Source organism: Stigmatopora argus, chromosome 8 (assembly GCF_051989625.1).
Source record: "Stigmatopora argus isolate UIUO_Sarg chromosome 8, RoL_Sarg_1.0, whole genome shotgun sequence".
Lineage (NCBI taxonomy): Eukaryota > Metazoa > Chordata > Actinopteri > Syngnathiformes > Syngnathidae > Stigmatopora > Stigmatopora argus.
The window spans coordinates 16,744,163-16,763,400 of record NC_135394.1 but is presented as its reverse complement, the minus strand read 5'-3'; the positions used below and the strand labels follow the sequence as shown (position 1 = coordinate 16,763,400).

Below are 19,238 nucleotides of genomic sequence, written 5' to 3'. Positions count from 1 at the left end.
AACCTGTGAAAGGAAACCGAAACGCTTCCTGGTTGTACTGCTCACATGACTTCCTTTTTGAATTTGTCTACGTGCAGGCAACACCTTTTCGGAATGTCCAATCCAGCAATCGATTTATAAAGTATCTCAGAAATAAATTTCCTTCAAAGTAATACATTTGGACTCCCTATTAAAACCATGAATACGGAGGTGGAAATTGTGAATCAGGGGGAGGCTTATACGAGAGAAATTGTCAAATTCAACCATTTTAAGGGTACGGCTAATATGCGGAGGCGGCTTAAATGCGAGAAAATACGGGACGTCATATATCATGTTTTCTTATTTCCGCAAACTTTTCGCAGGTGAAACCAAGGACGCACGTGAAAATCTGCCGACTTCTCCGATACTCCCACGGCGTCCCCGCCAAGCATTCTGCCTTCCAACTCGTCTCTGAAGGTAGGTAATTTGAGGTAAGGTAGTGATAAAAATGTGCGGGGCAAGCTCAAGTCCACATGGGAGACCATCATGTTTCCCCCTCTTGGTAGCGCGGAGTTAGCATCCGGTCAAATAAATAAATTAAAAACAAAGCAAAAGTTGATTTTCCACCTGCGTGTTGACTCGCGAGCGTTGTTTGGGGGGAAGCAAGATGTTCGGCGACTACTAAGAATAGCTCGGCTGACCCACTTTTTCAATTGGGCTGAGTGTTATTGTGCAAAGGGAGAGATCACAAGCAGACTGAAGTAGACTTTGTTGACTCTCCATTATTTCCACTCGTCCTGTTTACTTTCCACCGCGCAAGGTTGGAAAGTCGTCACGGCTGATGAGGACGGCGGCCCCTTGAGATACGAGAGAAGCCAATTAGGAGTTTTCCAAGGTACGAGCTAGCGCTTTAGCTCGGTTAATCCAAATTGGGCAGTAAAGTTGACTGGCTTTTGGTCATGCAGCAACATGTGTAGACGGACAAATCAAGTTTCGCAGCTTTCTCATTTTAGCCGTAAAATATCAAATTAAACTTGAAAAACAAAATTATAGTATTTTCTCGCATATAAGCCGTATTTGTAACAAAAAAAAAAAAGATGACTAAATCAAGGCTTATATGCGCATAAATTAGACTTGACATGCACGAAAGTGCAAGGTGACAAAGACTAAACGCCATAACGCAAGACAATGCGGTTGATATGGTCATTTATTTAAAAATAGAGAAAAGATAAACCGATAAAAACGCTAAACAAAATTAATGTTAACGTCTATGAATGAAATTCAAGAAAAAAAATAAAGCGTATCTTGCCTAAAACGTGAAAAAGTTGCTTACTTGTGCCTGCCATTACTCGCTCAGGGCGCCGCCATCTTACCTAGAGGTGACAAACTATACCGCTACGGACATATTTCCTGTTTGTACTGCCCACATGACTTCCTGTTTGAATTTGTCTACATGCGGGCAACACCCTTTCGGAATGTGCAATCCAGCAATTGATTTATAAAGTATCTAAAAAATACCACATGCGATAATTTTCCGAAGATTTTTCCTTCAAAGTAACTTATTTGTACTCCCTATTAAAAGCATAAATATGGAGGTGAAAATTGTGAATCAGGGGGCGGCCTATACGAGAGAAATTGTCAAATTCAACCATTTTAAAGCAATTTTTAGGGTGTGGCTTATACGCGGAGGCAGCTAATATGCGAGAAAAAAATGGTACTTACGTTTTTAACTCAACCAGAGAAAAAAAATTAGTCGCAGAGTAGTAAAGTCATATTTTGTTTTTGTTTTTTTATTTATCAGAAACCAAAATCTAACATTATACGTTAAAGAGTAAAATAAAACAACAAACAAATGAGCCATCTGTTAATGTAACATAACCCTTTTTTTAAAGCTCAAAACACTAAATATTCAACAGCAAACTAAAATTCTTTAACTCCATCTCGGAACAAAACTATCATATTTACACCCATTTTTTTCCGGGGAAAACCATCACATTGCTCAAAATGTTCATGTTTGACCATATCAGGTCAAAGTAACCTCTCCCTGTTCGTCGCTCATGACAACCAGCAATTTGCACGATAGAAATAAATATAAATCCAAATTGTGGTAGGAAAAAAAAAACCCAAAAACCTGGACAACTTCAACCTCTTTTCTTGACACCTCATCATCAACGACACGTGGCGAGGTTGGCGGCGCTGACGAAAAAGGAAGCGTCGCTCCTATAGCAACACAACGTCACTTAAATGAAGACAAACAAGCGGCCTCTGAACCTCCACCTACGCTCACACACACACACACGTGCTAGCGCGCTAACTTTGTAGCTAGCTGATTGCCAAAGGCTGCGCTTAAATAGGTCGCGCTTGGGAATCATTGTATTAAGCGCCGCAAATAGCAATAAACAGCGGAACAATAACGGCGCGTCGGCATCTTTTCGAAATCGCGTACCCCCCCCCACCCTCGCCGCCCCCTCTTCTCAAATAAGGCAAAGGGGAAAAAAATGTCCCCGGGGAAACGCCATTTCTTTTTTTTTCCCCGACTCGTCTTTTTGTGTGGAAAGCGTCCCCCCCCCCCCAAAAAAAAAAGCCAATTACGAAGAGAACGACGAGACGTGATAACATTGTTGGCGGAATGAAGTCTTGTGAATGAGGCAGATAAAGACTAGGACACTCCACTTAATGCACGTCAATGACCTTTTGTGAAGAGGCTGATTAAAGAGGCTCAAAGGAAGTCGCTGCGAAAGACAGGAAGTCCATTTGCAGGCGCCACGCGCCCGCCTGCAAACTCGCTTTCACTCGCAGGAAGTTGGGGAGTCTTCGTGTTTTTTTTTATCTATCTGTACTAGTACAAATATATATATATATATATGTATGTGTTTGTGTGTGTATATATATATATATGTAAATGTATATTTGTATGTATATCTATATATATATATTTGTATGTATATCTATATATATATATATGTATATGTATATTTGTATGTATATATATATATATATATATATATATATAGATATATTTATATGGATATTTGTATGTATAGATATATTTATATGGATATTTGTATGTATATGTATATTTGTATGTATGTATATATATGTATATTTGTATGTATATATATATATGTATATATATATGTATATTTGTATGTATATATGTATATATATATGTCTATATATATATATGTACACATACAAATATACATATATATACACACATATATATACATACAAATATATACACATACATATATATACATACATACAAATATACATATATATGTATATATATACATATATACATACATACATATATATATATACACATATACATATATATATATATATATATATATATATACACACATATATACATACATATATATACACATATATATATACACATATATACAAATATATACACACATATATACATATATATATACACACATATATATATATATATATATACAAATATACATATATATATATATTTTTTTCAGCAACACACTTATTTATATTATTTATTTATATATAAGTTTTTGAAACTGTCCAAAATTCTCTTAAGGCTCTAAATAAAGTAGATATTGTGTTATATATAAATAAATAATATAATAACATTAAAAATATGTTTTCCCTTTTTTTAAAAATTAGAACGCAAAAATTATGCGCGGTGGACGAGTGGTTAGCGCGTTGGCCTCACAGTTTATGGCGTCGCAGGTTTGATCCCAGGTGGCTCCTCACTGTGTGCGGTTTGGATGTCGCGTGGGTTTTCCCCGGGTACTCCGGTTTCCTCCCTACAACCCAAAAACATGCATGCTAGGCTAGTTGACCCCTCTAAATTGCCCCTAGCTATGATTGGTTGTCCTTTGTCTCCTTGTGCCCTGCGATTGACTGGCCACCCATTCTTCTGGATTTGTTGTCCTTCGGTTCTAGGTTGACTAGTACAAGAAAAGGACTTCTTAGCGGGGATTATACCAAATCTTCAATTTTAAAAAATGGGTCACACTGGTCACATTTTCTGGCTTAATAAACCCTTAACGTTAGCATTAGCTAGCACTTCTTGTCTTTTCCACTCTTCTTTGAAAGCCATCTTTACTTACGTGGACGGAAAATCCTCGTCCTCCCGTGCCAAGTCGGCCATCTTCCCCAATCCGAGAGCCGACAGCTCCCCCCCCCCTAGCGCGCCAAACGCGTGACGATTCTGGTCGGTTTTCCTCCTTCGCGTGCCCGTCTTTCACGCTTCTTAATTCTTAATGATTTCTTCAAATGCAAGGCGGTATCACTCGCACTTTTTTCCCCGTCCCGTCCCGAGACGCGAATCCGAGAGCCGGACCGCCGACGGCGTCGTCCGCAAAACAACTTTCGGCGGGTCGTAAATCATTGACGAGCGCGGTCGGAAAGACGGAGGCTCGAAACCGGGGCGCGTGCGGTTTGCCACAAAATGGACGATTAAACTCCAAAGCTGGTGTCTGCTTCACATTGTTGCCAGACACTTCCTGTCTACCACGTGTTCTACCCGCTTTACATCAGTCCAAAGCACTTTGCATGGACGCCACACTACTTAAACGCCCCCCAAACCCCCCCTTGACATCACCCCGTCGTTCCTCGTCGTGTAATTCAAGAGCACTTTACGGCCGTCTCACGCATCTCCTGCCGACGGTATAAAAATGTCGAGGTGACATTTACAGTTATTTTTAGTTTGATTTAACAAACAAACAAATCATAAAACAGTCGCTATTGACAGAAAAAAAACAGGAAGTGTGTACATGGGACACTTTGGTTTGATTTCTAGGACATACGGTGGAGTATAGGATCGTGTCAAAGGTCAAACTCGGGGACTGGGGAATAGTGAGGACAATCATTTTGTGTTAAGAAATTACCGTATTTTCTCGCATATAAGCCGTATTTGTTGCTAAAAAAAAATGATAACACGACGTTCAAAATGGCACCATGACGTCACGTCAAAATTTGGGAAAATTATGTCTTATATGAATAAAATATTGAATTAAAAGAGTTTTTTTTGCAAATTGCACTCAAAAATGATCTCCAAAAGTCGATACTTAATTTAAATTTGAAAATGACGTCACGACGCAAGTGAATGCCAATACGGTCATTTATATCAAAATAGAGAAACAATAAGCAGATTAAATGGTTAAAAAAATTAATTTTGACATCTATGAATGAAATTCAAGAAAAAAAATTAAGTGTATCTTGCATAAAATGTGAAAAAATTCACTTACTTGTGCCTGCCATTGCTCGCTCAGGGCGCCGCCATCTTACCTAGGGATGACAAACTAGACCACAACGGATACACTTTCTGGTTGTACCGTTCACGTGACTTCCTTTTTGCGGGGGGTGCTGGAGCCTATCCCAGCTGACTTGGGGCCAGCCAATCGCATGGTACAAGGAGAAAAAACAACCAATCACTCTTAGCTAGGGGCAATTTAGGCTGTCCAATCAGCAGAGCCCAAGGAGTCAATCAACCAATCTAGGGACAATTTAGCATAGAATTAGCCTAGCATGCATGTCTTTGAAATGTGGGCGTAAAATGGAGTACCCGGAGAATCGGTGGCCAGCCAATCGCAGGGCACGAGGAGACAAACAACCAATCACTTACAGGTAGGGGCAATTTAGAGTGTCCAATCAACCTAGCATGCATGTTTTTTTTTGGAATGTGGGAGGAAACCGGAGTACCTGGCGAAAACCCACGCAGAACATGCAAACTCCACACAGGTGGACCAACCTGGATTTGAACCCAGGTCTCCCACCGTGAGGCCGAAACGCTAACCACTAGGCGGCCCTTAATATATATATATATATTTTTTTGTGAGAAAACCCACATTTCTGTCAATGTCAGTTTCCCCTTGTGCAGCATATTGACAGCAAAACATTTGTTCCTAATGTGACAGTAGCTGATGTTGCTTTAATCCAGTGCGCGAGCTAAAGTCAATGGTAGCACACACAACCTGTGACATTCAGCTGTTTTTCACACACGCGCATGCACACACACATTTGAACCTTGCACCGCTAATCCAGAAAATCCCCCCCAACACACACACACACACACTCACACACACATTTACGTACACACACACACTTACATATACACACACATTTGCGGGCGCTTCCTCTCCTCCCAAATCCCCTTAATCACAGCCGCTTGATCCCCGACAAAAAAACAGGCCGCATAAATCAGCCGGGGATAAGACGAGACCTCAGCCAGGGTGAAACCACGTGAGGAATTGAATTTGGAAGGAATACGACAAATTATATTTGCCCCTTACCTCCAAAAAATGGCAATGGACGCATTTTGGAATCATTATAATGACAGTAGGTGGACTGGTGGGGGAGTGGCTAATGTGTCGGCCTTGCAGTTGTGGAGTCGAGGGTTCGATCGCGGGTGGGTGGGGTTTGTATGGTCTCCCCGGGCTTGCGTGGGTTTTCTCCGGGTACTCCGGATTCCTCCCATATCCCAAAAACATGCATGCTAGGCTAATTTTATGCTAAATTGTCCCAATTTTATGTTAAATTGTCCCAATTTTATGCTAAATTATCCCATTTTTATGCTAAATTGTACCTAGATTGGTTGATTGACTCCGTGGGCTCTGCGATTGGCTGGCCACTGCTTGAGGGTGTTCGTAGTTAGCATGGATGGGCTCCAGCACCCCCTATGATCATTGTGAAGGAGCAAAAAAATTAAAAGCTTAATGTTATGGCATACAACATTCGTTAAATTTCATGATACAAAGAAATAAATGGCCTAAAATAGCTAAGTGATAAATAAAATTATTTTAAGCTGTTTCAAATGAAAGAACTGAAAGAATTGATTAAATGAATGAACTTGTTATTTTTATTACATATTCAATTAAAACCTATAGTCCCGTACTTTACTGATAAACTAAAAAAGAATTCCACCATGTACAAACTTCCCCTGATTAAAATGTTGAATTATTTTTTTAAATTTCATATTCAATTAAAGTACTTCACTGATAAACTAAAGTTTTTTTGCAAGTTCAAATTCCCTTGCCAACATCCTAAAAAGTGTAAAAACGTCAAAAAGTCATGTTTTAGCCATGAAAAGGTAAAAAAAAAGCTATAAATGTACAAACTTCCAATCAAAAAGTTGCATTATATGTTATTTTTATTTCATATTCAATTAAAATCTATCGTCCCACAATTACAACTACTTTAGTGATAGTTTTTTTCTTCAAATTCCATTGCCAACATACTAAAAAATAAGTCTAAAAACAGCTAGTGATTTTTTAGCCATGAAAATTTCAATAAATAAATAAAAAAAATAACTTTAAAAAAAAGAAGAATAATCCCAATCCGTACAAATAAAAAAATCAATAAAAATAATCCCAATCTATACAAATAAAATAAAAAATCCCAATCTGTACAAATAGAAAAATAAATAAAAATAATACCAACCCGTACAAACTAAAATAAATTTAAAAAAAATAAAAAGCTATAAACCAATATACCGATACCCGACATAGATCTGCATAAAACTAACCCAAGTGCTATGTATTTTGAGTTTTTTCCAAACTTGGACAAGTTTCTTAGCAAAAAAAAAAGCGACGAGGGACGTTCGGTGTGAATAATTGATGCTTCTGGTCTTTGTTGTACGTCCAATTGATTCCCTTTTTAAAAAAATAAATGCACCTCTGATCAAATAATTGTCTGCGGGGGGAATTGAAACCCCCCAAATTAAAACCACTTTTTTGATGCAACACGAAGAAACAAAGACGGCGAGTCTCCATGACTTGAAAATTATTAATTAATTAAAACAGCCGCCGAGCAAATTGCTATTCATGCTGCTACTCGTATTATTTTACACGCCGCGCTAATGGGCTCATCGACTTGAGCGTTCACATATTTACATTTAGCGCACGTCGCGGCGGAGCTGGAGTGGAGACCAGTCATAATGACCAGTCATAAGAACCAGTTAGTAACGGACAATTGGAATGTCAATCAAGAAGTTTTGCAATTGGTCACGTGGAGAAAATGAATGACAGACAATATGTTGTCATGTTCCGAGAGATTTTTAATGCTACCAGAATAAAATCGTAATATTAGCAGAACATTTTGCACGGCAACGCGCTCGTAACATAACGTAAACAAATTTAAATGAAATTGGATTACGATGCAGACACACTCAAAAATAAGTTTAATCTAACCCTACACTAAACTTAATTCTAATTTTGTTTGAAATTTTGATACCTTTCTTGGCTCTATTGGCCCCGCCTCCACCCTGACTTTCAGATGCAACCTATCGAGAGTTACTTTTGTCTTCCCTTCAAAATATTCCCAAAATGATGCACACAAATGTCCTCACAATAGGATAACGCACGACCACTTCCCAACCAGAAGTAGGATATACTCCGCTCGTATTAGCAAACAAGCTCCGCCATTCGCACTGACTAACGGAAAAAATACACTGAAAAAAATGCAACGTTCCGCCCAGTGCTCGTAGATATCTCAAGATAAATATTTGCTAAAAATTGTACTCGTATCTAAAAAATAAAATAAAAAATAGATTTTGGAATGAATTAATATAGGTTTCATAGTTTTAAATGAGAAACACTGCCTTACTATACATGGGCATTTTAAAAGAAAGCTTTACTATACATGGTTATTTATTTGACGGAAAAGCCTTAGTATAGGAGTTTCGTATGGTTCATGCTAGCGCCGATGCTAATGGGAGTTACCCGAATAATGCCGGAGCGGCAATTCGTTCGGTTTCACGTCTCGAAATGATCTAGAACAGGGGTGTCGGACTCGGGTTGGTTCGCGGGCCGCTTTAACGTCAAATTGATTTCAGGTGGGCCGGACCATTTTAGATATAATATTTAGATTTTTTTTTAATAAATGGATGAAAAGAACTGGATTAAAATCCCCGAATATTTAGTTTTTTTAATAAATCTAAAACAATGTTTATTTTAGCTTTTAAAAAAATATAATTTTAGATTTGACAAAATGATTTTTGAACTAAAAACAGAAAAAATGGATTAAAAAATGATAATTATTGATTTAAAAGGGGGAAAATCAGGACATTTAATATACATCTATACTCTTGATTTTAATTTGATCCTAGAACAAAAAGTCGGCACTCATGATTTACTTTCCCGGGCCGCACAAAATGATGCAGCGGGCCAGATTTGGCCCCCGGGCCGCCACTTTGACACATGTGATCTAGAAAAAAAAAAAACTCAAAGCGCAAAACAATCCAAGTTGATATGTTAGCTGTAAGAAGCATCTCGTTGACCTTTGCCTGGCCCGCTAACGCTAGCCTAGCGCCGACGGAAGGTTGCTACATCTGCTTGATATTCACGAGAGGAACGTCGCGAGGATCCGGGATAAGTCTTCCGACTTTAGCGACTTACGGGCGGGAGCGCTACGGAAAGGTAACGCGGTTCTCATGATTTAAGGAGCTCTATCGAGGCGCCACCTCGCGACCTCGGGGCTAAGAAAAGAAAAGGAAAGGAAAGAAAAACTCACTTTCACTTTTTAACCTTTTCATTCTTCCCACTAATTGTTAAGGAAGAAACGGAACACGCCGGAATGAACGGAATTAAACAGCGGGCCCGTTTCCTTGACAGCCGGTAACGGAGCTCGCGCTCGGCTAAGAGGACGGCTAATAGCCATTAACGTGCCGGCTAACAATAGAGGTGAGTCATTCGTGCGGAAGCACAAGGTTATTGCAGCTGTGCTGTCAAATTAAACATATTTATCACCCTTTTGGCTAATAGTGAGAGGTTGACGTTTAGATGTTTTAGATAGGCTGCGACTTAAATCCAACACGTGCCGTATGTTCTCGTATATACGCTAAAAAATGATGACTGAATCAAGGGGACGGCTTTATATGCGCACAAATTAGACTTGACAAAGTAACACATTTGTACTCCCTATTAAAACCATGAATGTGAAGGTGAAAATAGTGAATCGGGGGCGGCTTGTACGAGGGAAATCGTCAAATTTAACTATTTTAAGGCAGTTTTAAGGGTACGGCTTATACGAAGGAAAACGTCAAATTCAACTATTTTAAGGGAACGGCTTATATGAGGGAAATTGTCAAATTCAACTATTTTCAGGCAATTTAAAGGGTACAGCTTATATGAAGGAAATCGTCAAATTCAACTATTTTAAGGTTACGGCTTATACAAGGGAAATGGTCAAATTCAACTATTTCGAGGCAATTTTAAGGGTACGGCTTATATGAGGGAAATTGTCAAATTCAACTATTTTAAGGGTACGGCTTATATGAATGAAATCGTCAAATTCAACTATTTTAAGGGTATGGCTTTTACGAGGGAAATTTTCAAATGCAACTATTTCAAGGCAATTTTAAGGGTACGGCTTATACGAGGGAAATCGTCAAATTCAATGATTTCAAGGCAATTTTAAGGATACGGCTTATACAAGGGAAATTGTCAAATTCAACAATTTTCAAGCAATTTTAAGGACACGGCTTATACGAGGGAAATTGTCAAATCAACGATTTGAAAGCAATTTTAAGGGTACGGCTTATATGAGGGAAATCGTCAAATTCAACGATTTTAAGGCAATTTTAAGGGTACGGCTTATACGAGGGAAATCGTCAAATTCAATGGTTTTAAGGGTATGGCTTTGACGAGGGAAATAATCAAATTCAACGATTTTCAGGCAATTTTAAGGGTACGGCTTATACGAGGGAAATTGTCAAATTCAATTATTTGAAGGCAAGTTTTAGGGTATGGCTTGTGCGGGGGAAATCGTCAAATTCAACAATTTCAGGTAATTTTAAGGGTGCGGCTTATACGAGGGAAATCGTCGAATTCAACGATTTGAAGGCAATTTTAAGGGCACGGCTTATACGGGGGAAATCGTCAAATTCAACGATTTTCAGGCAATTTTAAGGGTACGCCTTATACGTGACGGCGGCTAATATGCGAGAAAATACATGATTTATCACCGTGATAGATAGAAGTTGAAATATTTTGGCAAGCCTATGACTTAAATCCAACGGTACTTTGTTTTACTAGCATGCAAGCATGTCGGGTGATTTCCTGGTCATTTTTATTGCCCCCCAAACCCCGCCCCCACACACACACACCACCCCTCCCCCGTTCCTTGGCATGACAAGCTGCAGCCCAAAAAGCGCTGAGCTCGTTGTGCGTGCAGCGCAGAAGTCGCCGCCGGCCCTCCGCTCGCTTTAGTGCGCATAAATCTGTTGTTTACAAACAAATTGATGAGTGATGCGCCCCCCGGCTTATGCGCCACTAACCCTCCCCCCCCCATCCCTCACCCTCCCCGTACTGTCCCTCCTCTGCATAAATATCCCACCGTGACTGCACTTTCGCTGTCTTTTTTTGGGTCTCCGAGTATGCTGAATTATTCCGGAGGGATGTGGTGTTGGGGGGGACAAGGGGGTTTGGAATGGGGGGCAAAAGAGGGGCCGTAGGGAGGTAAAATCAAGGCCAAAAGGGGCCCGCGAGGAGATGATAGCCCTGTTGCTACAGGGGTGACGCAAGGGGGGCAAAAGGGAGAGTAAATGGGAAGCTACAAGGAGGTGACGGGGGGGTTAACGATGGGTTTTAAGGAGGGGGGGACTGGGGGTCTTCGGGGGGATTCCACAAAATGTAAATGTTTGCACACTCATAGAAATTTGACTGGTGTCAACTGTCATTGCAGATTTTTTCCTTTCACGCAAGCATGTAAAGTAATGATAAGACTTTTGGGGGGTATTTAGCATTATTTTGATTAGCTTAGCATAATAGCATTAAGTGTTTTTTTTTCCAAGAAACAAATCGTTTTTTTTTTATTCTTTTAACTTAAATATCTCATCTCATTTTCTGAAATGTTTTGTCCTCGTTAGGGTCGTGTATGGGGTGCCGGAGCCTAACCCAGACGCGGGACACCCGGAATTGGTGGCCAGCCAATCACAGGGCACAAGGAGACAAACAACCAATCACTTACAGGTAGGGGAAATTTAGTGTCCAATCAGCCTACCATGCATGTTTTTTTGGGGAATGTGGGAGGAAACCGGAGTACCCGGAGGAAACCCACGCAAGCCCGGGGAGAACATGCAAACTCCACACAGGTGGACGTGGCCTGGATTTGAACCCAGGACCCCAGAGCTTTGAGGCCGATGCGCTAACCACTTGCCCCACCGGGCCGCCCACTTCAAAATATAACAAGTAAAAAAAAATAGATGATTACTTATGAATTGATTATTTATTTGTCTGTTTGTTGTCGTATTTGTGCAGTTTTTAGTGAAGCTTTAAATCTCATTATACAGCGTTCCAAAATGTTTGACCCCATTTCGTAGGCCTATAATTTTGACAATTTTCGTTGGAATGAGCTCAAATTTTCACAGCTCGTGTAGAAACATGTCTAGTTTTTGTGTGTAACGTTTGGCATTTTTATATTTTCAGGTAGAGAAATGCCGTTGACTTCCAAAGAAAAAGGTATTTTGCATGTTAGAGTACGCTCGGACTCACTTCTTTAGAAGTGAACGCCATTTCTTAACCTGAAAAGATAGAAATGCCAAATGTTATACACAAAAACTTGAAACGTTTCTACACAAGCTTGGAAAATTTGAGGTCATTTCAATGAAAACTGTCAAAATGATTAGCCTACGAAACGAGGTTAAACATTTTGGAACGCCCTCTACTTGTATAATGACAAAGTATTTAATTCAAAGTTAACATTATACAAAAAGAAAACTAACTACTAATAAAAAAAGAACAATAAAATAGCATTTAAATAAATAAATAAAATAATTGGCTGCAGTTGCAACATTTTTTTATTAAAGAAAGGAAAAATAAACATCAAAAACATGTTTTTGCGTGTGAGGCGGCCATCTTGTTTGTTTACTTTGGTCACAAAGGGGCAAAAAGGCACTTTTTGTTAAGTAAAAGATAGCAAGCTAACAACACAACAGCATTAAAAAAAGGTCATTAAGGTTAAAATTTAAAAAATAGGATCATTTAAAGTCATTTATCGTGTGCTTACCATTTAGCGCTAGCTAGCATTTTGGCCTAGCTAGGTGATCGTAGCGGGAAATAGTCATGCGTGTCATACACGTGGGAATTAAAGTATAACAGTCTCTTGCTAAGCTATCTTTTAGCTAAGTGAGGCTACTTGTAGCTTGTGTCGCGATGTAAGAAATAATAACACGCGTATCGATAGGCGGCGGCGACGTACCGACGGCGTTAGCCCGATGCAAAGATAGCACCGACATCTGCTCTAAGCGCGCTTTAAAAAAAAAAATCATAAAAACTCATAAAAATTCTGATAAAGTGTCCATGCGACGCGATCGATGCTAGCCATGTTAGTGGCGGAATTTCCGACGTAAACAAAGAGAGAGTTGCATAGGAGGAATGATAGTTCGGAAAGAAAGCGCTAACGAGTTAGCACGGGGCAATGTTAGCGGAATGCTCGCCCGATTTTGATCGGTAAACGCGACAAAGAAAATGCTGAAATTGCCCAAAATTCGCGACGGCGATTGGGATGCTTTTCGAAGGGTACGTTCTGATTGGCCGACCGTTCACAGGTCGGTGGTGGCCTTGGCGGAGAGCGCCTGGATTCGTCCGCTGTTACAGTTCTTGCACAGAACGTGGCCATCCAGAGGGTAACAGCCCTGGTTGTCGCCCTCCGACAGCAGGCAGCCGCAGTCCTGTAACGGAGACACGTCACTCACGTTAACGTCAAAGTTGGGATGTCGCCATGGCGAACGGTCGCGCGTCGCACCTCGCAGCGGTAGCAGTGCACGTGGAAATCTCGATCCAGGGCCACGATGCGAACCGTTTCCTCCTGCCCGGGGGCTGGCATGATGGGCTCGCCGCACACGCAGCAACGCGGCGCAAACTTCCTGTTTGGCCACAGCAAAAAAAAAAAAATAATAATAATCAAATATCACAAGTGCCTGTTCGAGCCTGATTAGTCCAACTGCTACAAGTCACTTTCCACCTCATTGCATTTTTATTGTATATCATTTATGCCTATTTGTGTGCACTTTAAAATGAAACTTGAAATCTCAATGTACCTGTATACTGACAATTAAAGGCATTCATTTCAGTTGTTACTACTACTACTACTACTCCTCCCACCACCACCACTACTACAACCACCACCACTACTACTACTACTACCACTGCTACCACCACTACCACTACTACTACCACCACCTCTACTACTACCACCACCTCTACTACAACCACCACCACCACTACTACCACCACTACTACCACTACTACAACCACCACTACTACCACTACTACTACCACCACTACCACTACTACCACTACCACCACCACTACCACCACCACTACCACCACCACCACTATTACTACTACCACTACTAGTACAACTGCCACCACTACTACAACCACCACTAGTACCACTACTACTACAACCACCACTAGTACCACTACTACCACCACCACCACTACCACTACTACTACTACTACTACTACTACTACTACTATCACTACTACTACAACCACCACTATTACTACTACCACTACCATTACTAGCACCACTACCACCACTACTACAACCACCACTAGTACCACTACTACTACTACTACCACTACCACCACTACCACCACTACTACCACCACTACTACTACCACCACCACCACTACTTCAATTTCTACTATTACCTAAATTATTTTAACATTTCTACTCTGGCTACAACATCTATTACGACAAATACTATTATTATTGTATTTTACTTTGACCTTAAAATCACTTACTTCTTGAACTTATACTTTAACAAGTCGAGTAAAACTTCTATTAGTCAAACGCGGCCAACTACTACAACTATTCATACAACTTTAAGTCTCACTACCACTACTAATAACAATTCTTATTTTTCTACGTTATTCTGAATGAAGAAAACCAACCTCCCGTAGTAGTTTCCATTACTACTCCTACTTGTATTCAAAGTACTACAACAAAGTACTCACTACTACAACTTTCCCCACAACAACATTTTCTATTTTTACGTTATTCCAAATAAAGGAGAAAACCAAGTAACTGTCGTTGTTTCCGTAACTATGGCTACTATTTGTATTGTGTTCTACTTCGATCGGCATTTTCTAGCATGACGCGTGCAGTTCAAGTGTTGAGGAATACTAACCTGTGGAAGTCTTGTATGCAGTGGATGTGGTTGGAGGCGTCGACGGTGAAGGGAACGCCGTCGAGGCTCCGCTTGCAAACCACGCAGATGAAGCAGTGGGGGTGGTAGGCCTTGCCCGTTGCCCTCAAAATGCGCTCCATGATGGGTTTGCTGCACATGTTGCACGTCTCCAGCGTGTTCTGAAACACAAACAATGGCGCACTGGTGAATACGCTGAGCTTTAAAAATATACATACACATATGGAAAAAAAACAATCGCAAATGAAATCGGCGATGCAGAAATACAGTACAGTCGTACCTCTACTTCTACCAGGGCCGAAAGTCGTCCACTTTGTAGTACATTTGAGACTTTTACGTGTGCCCTGTGTGTGTGTGCGTGAAAATATGTGCCACGTTGTATTGTAGTTTTTAACCGCTTAATAAGGGAAATTCTAAATAAAATAATGGATAAGGAAATGCATTTACTTTTTGGGGGATTTCGTAATTTTTCGTATCTCGAGTCACTCAGTTTTTTTGTTAAGTTGCATGAAAACGGCAAAATAAATAAAATAAATATATATAAATATATATTTTATAACTAAAATAGGCGGATGCAGGATTTCAAAATAAATTAAATAAATAAAATTAAAAACTACAAAAAACACCCTTAAATAGATATTTGACTCGGCAAAAAAGTGTGTGGGGTTCCTCAATTTCAAAATAAAACAACTTAGGAAAAAAAAAATCTGTGATTGTATGGAACCTAATAATTTACATCTTCCTGCCAAAAAATACAACATCAGTTCATGCATATATTCATTAATGAAGTGATTTTAAAAAAATGTCAGTCATTTTTGATGCCCCAGTAGATGTTTGACTAGTCAAAAAGGATATTTAAACTTGTTTTTTTTGCTCTGGTTTGTCCTTACATCGCCCGGCCGGCTATGCTGCCGATTTCCTCCCTAGCGAGCGGGAACGGCGGTAAATATTTCCACTTTGTGATGACTGCGGGCTTTCTCCCGCCAGGATACTTGGGCAGACGGCGGGGGAGTCGGGGGAGGGCCGAGGGAGGGAGGGAGCTTTGCTTAGTGTGTCGCTTCGGTGGCATCTCTCCCATTTGTTTTCTCTCGCCTTACGGTCTAGGGGGGATCGGGGGGGGGGTCGGTCGGGAATGGAGACGTGCCGTACCCTCAGAGACTCTTGGCGGCATCTTGACAAGGTCTTTAGCTTCCGTTCTTGGCCGGAGACGAACATTTGGAACGAAACCACGTTTATCTTCGGGACATACAGCCATCTTCGTCTCGAGTGCAGGAGTCAAATTCAAGGGACAGGTGGCGCAACAAATCATTTGGCGTGGCCCGAAAAAGTCAATGGTGTTCGCCGGCCGACCTTTTTTTGGCAAAGTAAAAAAATAAAAATAAAAATTGGGAAATTTCTGTAGGTGGAGCAGTGGAGAAGTGGTTCGCGCGTCAGGCTCGCAGTTCTGGGATCGTGGGTTCAACCCCAGAGGTGGTTTTCGCTGTGTTGAGTTTGCATTTTAGCTCCAGGCTTGCGTGGGGTTTCTACGGGTACTCGGGTTTCACCCGCACTTCCCAAAACCATGCATGCTAGGCTAATTGGATGCTAAATTGTTCTTAGCTATGAGTGATTGGTTGTTTGTCTCATTGTGCCTTGCGTGGGTTTTTTCCAGGTATTCCGGTTTTCCCGCACTTACCAAAACCATGCATGCTAGGCTATGGATGCTAAAGTCTTCCTAGCTATGAGTGATTGGTTGTTTGTCTCATTGTGCCCTGCAATTGGCTGGCCAGGAATTCAGTGTGTCTATAGCATGCTAGGCTAATTGGATGCTAAATTGTTCCTAGCTATGAGTGATTGGTTGTTTCTCATTGTGCCCTGCGATTGGCTGGCCAGGAATTCAGTGTGTCTATAGCATGCTAGGCTAATTGGATGCTAAATTCTTCCTAGCTATGAGTGATTGGTTGTTTGTCTCATTGTGCCCTGCGATTGGCTGGCTAGGAATTCAGTGTGTCTATAGTTACCTAGGATAGGATCCAGCACCCCCTGAAACCCTTGTGAGGATAAGCGGTTTAGAAAATGAATGAAAATTTTCAGTTGTCTTCAAAGAAAGTTTGACAACTACAGAAATGTGAGATTATTAATTTCTGAGATTATATTTCTGGTCTACATAATCCGCGATATTCGAGGGATGACTGTATTCCCTTCTGTGTATTTCCTGGATGTGTCCACCCCGCCCCCCCACCGCCACCGCTGTTCCGCACGCTCGACCGGGCTAAACGGCACACGCTTCGGCACTTCGGCACCCCCTACCCCTTCGTTTCAGAGTTTCCAAACATGGTCGTGGGCGTGTGGGCCAACACGGGCTGAGCCACGCGCCGCCGCCGCCGGGCCCGCGGTGGCCGCTGTGTGTGTGCGATTCCATTCCGCGTCCGCTTGCTAATGAGCGCTTGAGCGTAACGCGTTTGGGCTAGCGTGCTTGCTCGCGCGCTGTCATAACTGCGCTTTTTATGCGGGTCAAAGACTCTCTGAGGACGTGACCTTTGTTCTGGGGTCATTCCAGAAATGTTTTGACGTGCTATCTTTCAAATTTGAACCAATCCAAAATGCCAAAACAAAGAGCAAATAAATGTGGAGGACCCCCAAAAATGCCGTTTTGCTTTTTTTTGTCCTAGCTTGTCTTACGAAAAAATTTAATCTCAATTTTTTTAATGAATTTTTGTCACAACCGCGGGAAACTTTGTTCCATCGAGAATAATACTTTAATTTCTTACAAATAATTATGCAACCAAAGCCGGTTAGCATACCTTTAGCATGCGAGAAAAAGAAAGTTTTTTCACTTTGCCTGATTGATTTTTTTTACTCTAGTTCACGAAATGAAGACAATTATTTATTTTTATTTTTATTAACTCATAAGTTTTTCCTCTCGGTCAATCGCAGCTAGCAGCTAGCTTCTACACCTGAGAACTGATCAGAGATTTTTTAGTTTATCGTCTTTATCAACAATATGCTAAAATGCTAATGTTGAGAAGTAACAGCTAGCTTCCAGTCCTGGGCAATTTATTTATTTATGTATTTATTTTAATTTCCTGACAGTTTGTTCTCTCGATTAATCGCAGCTAGCAGCTAGCTTCTACACCTGAGAAATTATCATAGTATTTTTTAAAAAAAAAAAGTTTATCATCATGGGCGGTAACGGCAAAAGCGCTAAAGGGCTAACCATAAAGTTTTTATTTTATTTTAGTTTTTATAATTGACAATGTGCCAGAAACCCTTAATCAGCAGTTAAAGCTAGCTAAACAGCTAGCTTAGAAAAAGCTAACATTAGTACGGACTTGTTAAGTTTTTACTGTTAGAACAGCCAATATTATAAATATCAAATAAATTGAAAAATGATCAGTAGAATAAGCTCATAACCATAAAGGTTTTTTATTTATTTATTTAAAATTGACAATGTTCCAGAAACCCATTTTCGAGCCAAAACAAGGTCCAATTTTGGGAATGACCTTTGACCTTAAGTACTTATACCTAAGCAAGACAATTTTTAATAACTTTTTGACAAAATTTAATTCTATTTTATGCTGTAAAAGATATCCGTACTTCTAAAAATTTTCCAATTGCGCACCTGGCAGCCCGATAACTATTTTTAGAATCGAATCGGGCCACGTCGTCTTCAGACGGCAAACGTTAACGTTTTTTCCGACGGGCGGCGTCACGGCGCCCCCTCAGCCCGTTCCCCCAAAAGGGGTTCCGAGAGTTCATGAAAAGCGCCACGCTCGTAGAAATCGACACGACTCCCCGGGCGGCGTTTGTGTGTAAACAATGTCCACGCCGCAGTCTCGCCGCGCGCTAGCTGGAAGTGGATAAAAAAGCTTTTTTTTAATGAGCTGGATGCTGCGAGCCCGCCCGCCCGCCAGCTTTATTTACCTCGTGGGCACCAAAGCGGTTTGGGGCGGGGGAGGGGCTCGGGGATAGGGGGAGGGGCTTGGTAATAAAATACATGTGCAACGTGAGAACGCTAGTTGATCCGCATCTTTCCCTGCCTTTTGGCGCCCTGCTTGTGGGAATACCTTGACCTTGTTTAGCTTAACTGGAGCATGTGATTTCACTTCCTGCGGCCCGCCATAATAAGTGTCGTACTCCCCCTAAAAAAAAA

At 40.7% G+C, this 19,238-nt stretch overlaps 1 protein-coding gene and 1 long non-coding RNA gene across 7 annotated transcripts in view; one reads left to right on the top strand and one right to left on the bottom strand.

The window, feature by feature from the left end:
- The window catches only part of LOC144078942 (uncharacterized), a 28,646-nt gene extending 16,698 nt beyond the window's left edge, over positions 1 to 11,948 (top strand). Inside the window, exons 4-6 of the long non-coding RNA XR_013301358.1 lie at positions 342 to 435; positions 9,505 to 9,632; positions 11,819 to 11,948. This is a non-coding gene — a long non-coding RNA (uncharacterized LOC144078942). The remainder of the gene's footprint in view (positions 1 to 341; positions 436 to 9,504; positions 9,633 to 11,818) is intronic.
- Positions 11,949 to 12,730: 782 nt separating this feature from the next.
- lpp (LIM domain containing preferred translocation partner in lipoma) overlaps positions 12,731 to 19,238 on the bottom strand; it is a 147,445-nt gene continuing 140,937 nt past the window's right edge. For all 6 annotated transcript variants that reach the window (XM_077607419.1, XM_077607417.1, XM_077607421.1 and 3 more), the window contains exons 9-11: positions 15,089 to 15,267; positions 13,696 to 13,816; positions 12,731 to 13,621 (exon numbers count right to left, since the gene is read on the bottom strand). In XM_077607419.1, coding sequence (XP_077463545.1) covers positions 13,493 to 13,621; positions 13,696 to 13,816; positions 15,089 to 15,267 — 429 coding nt within the window. In that variant the 3' untranslated portion in view covers positions 12,731 to 13,492. The remainder of the gene's footprint in view (positions 13,622 to 13,695; positions 13,817 to 15,088; positions 15,268 to 19,238) is intronic.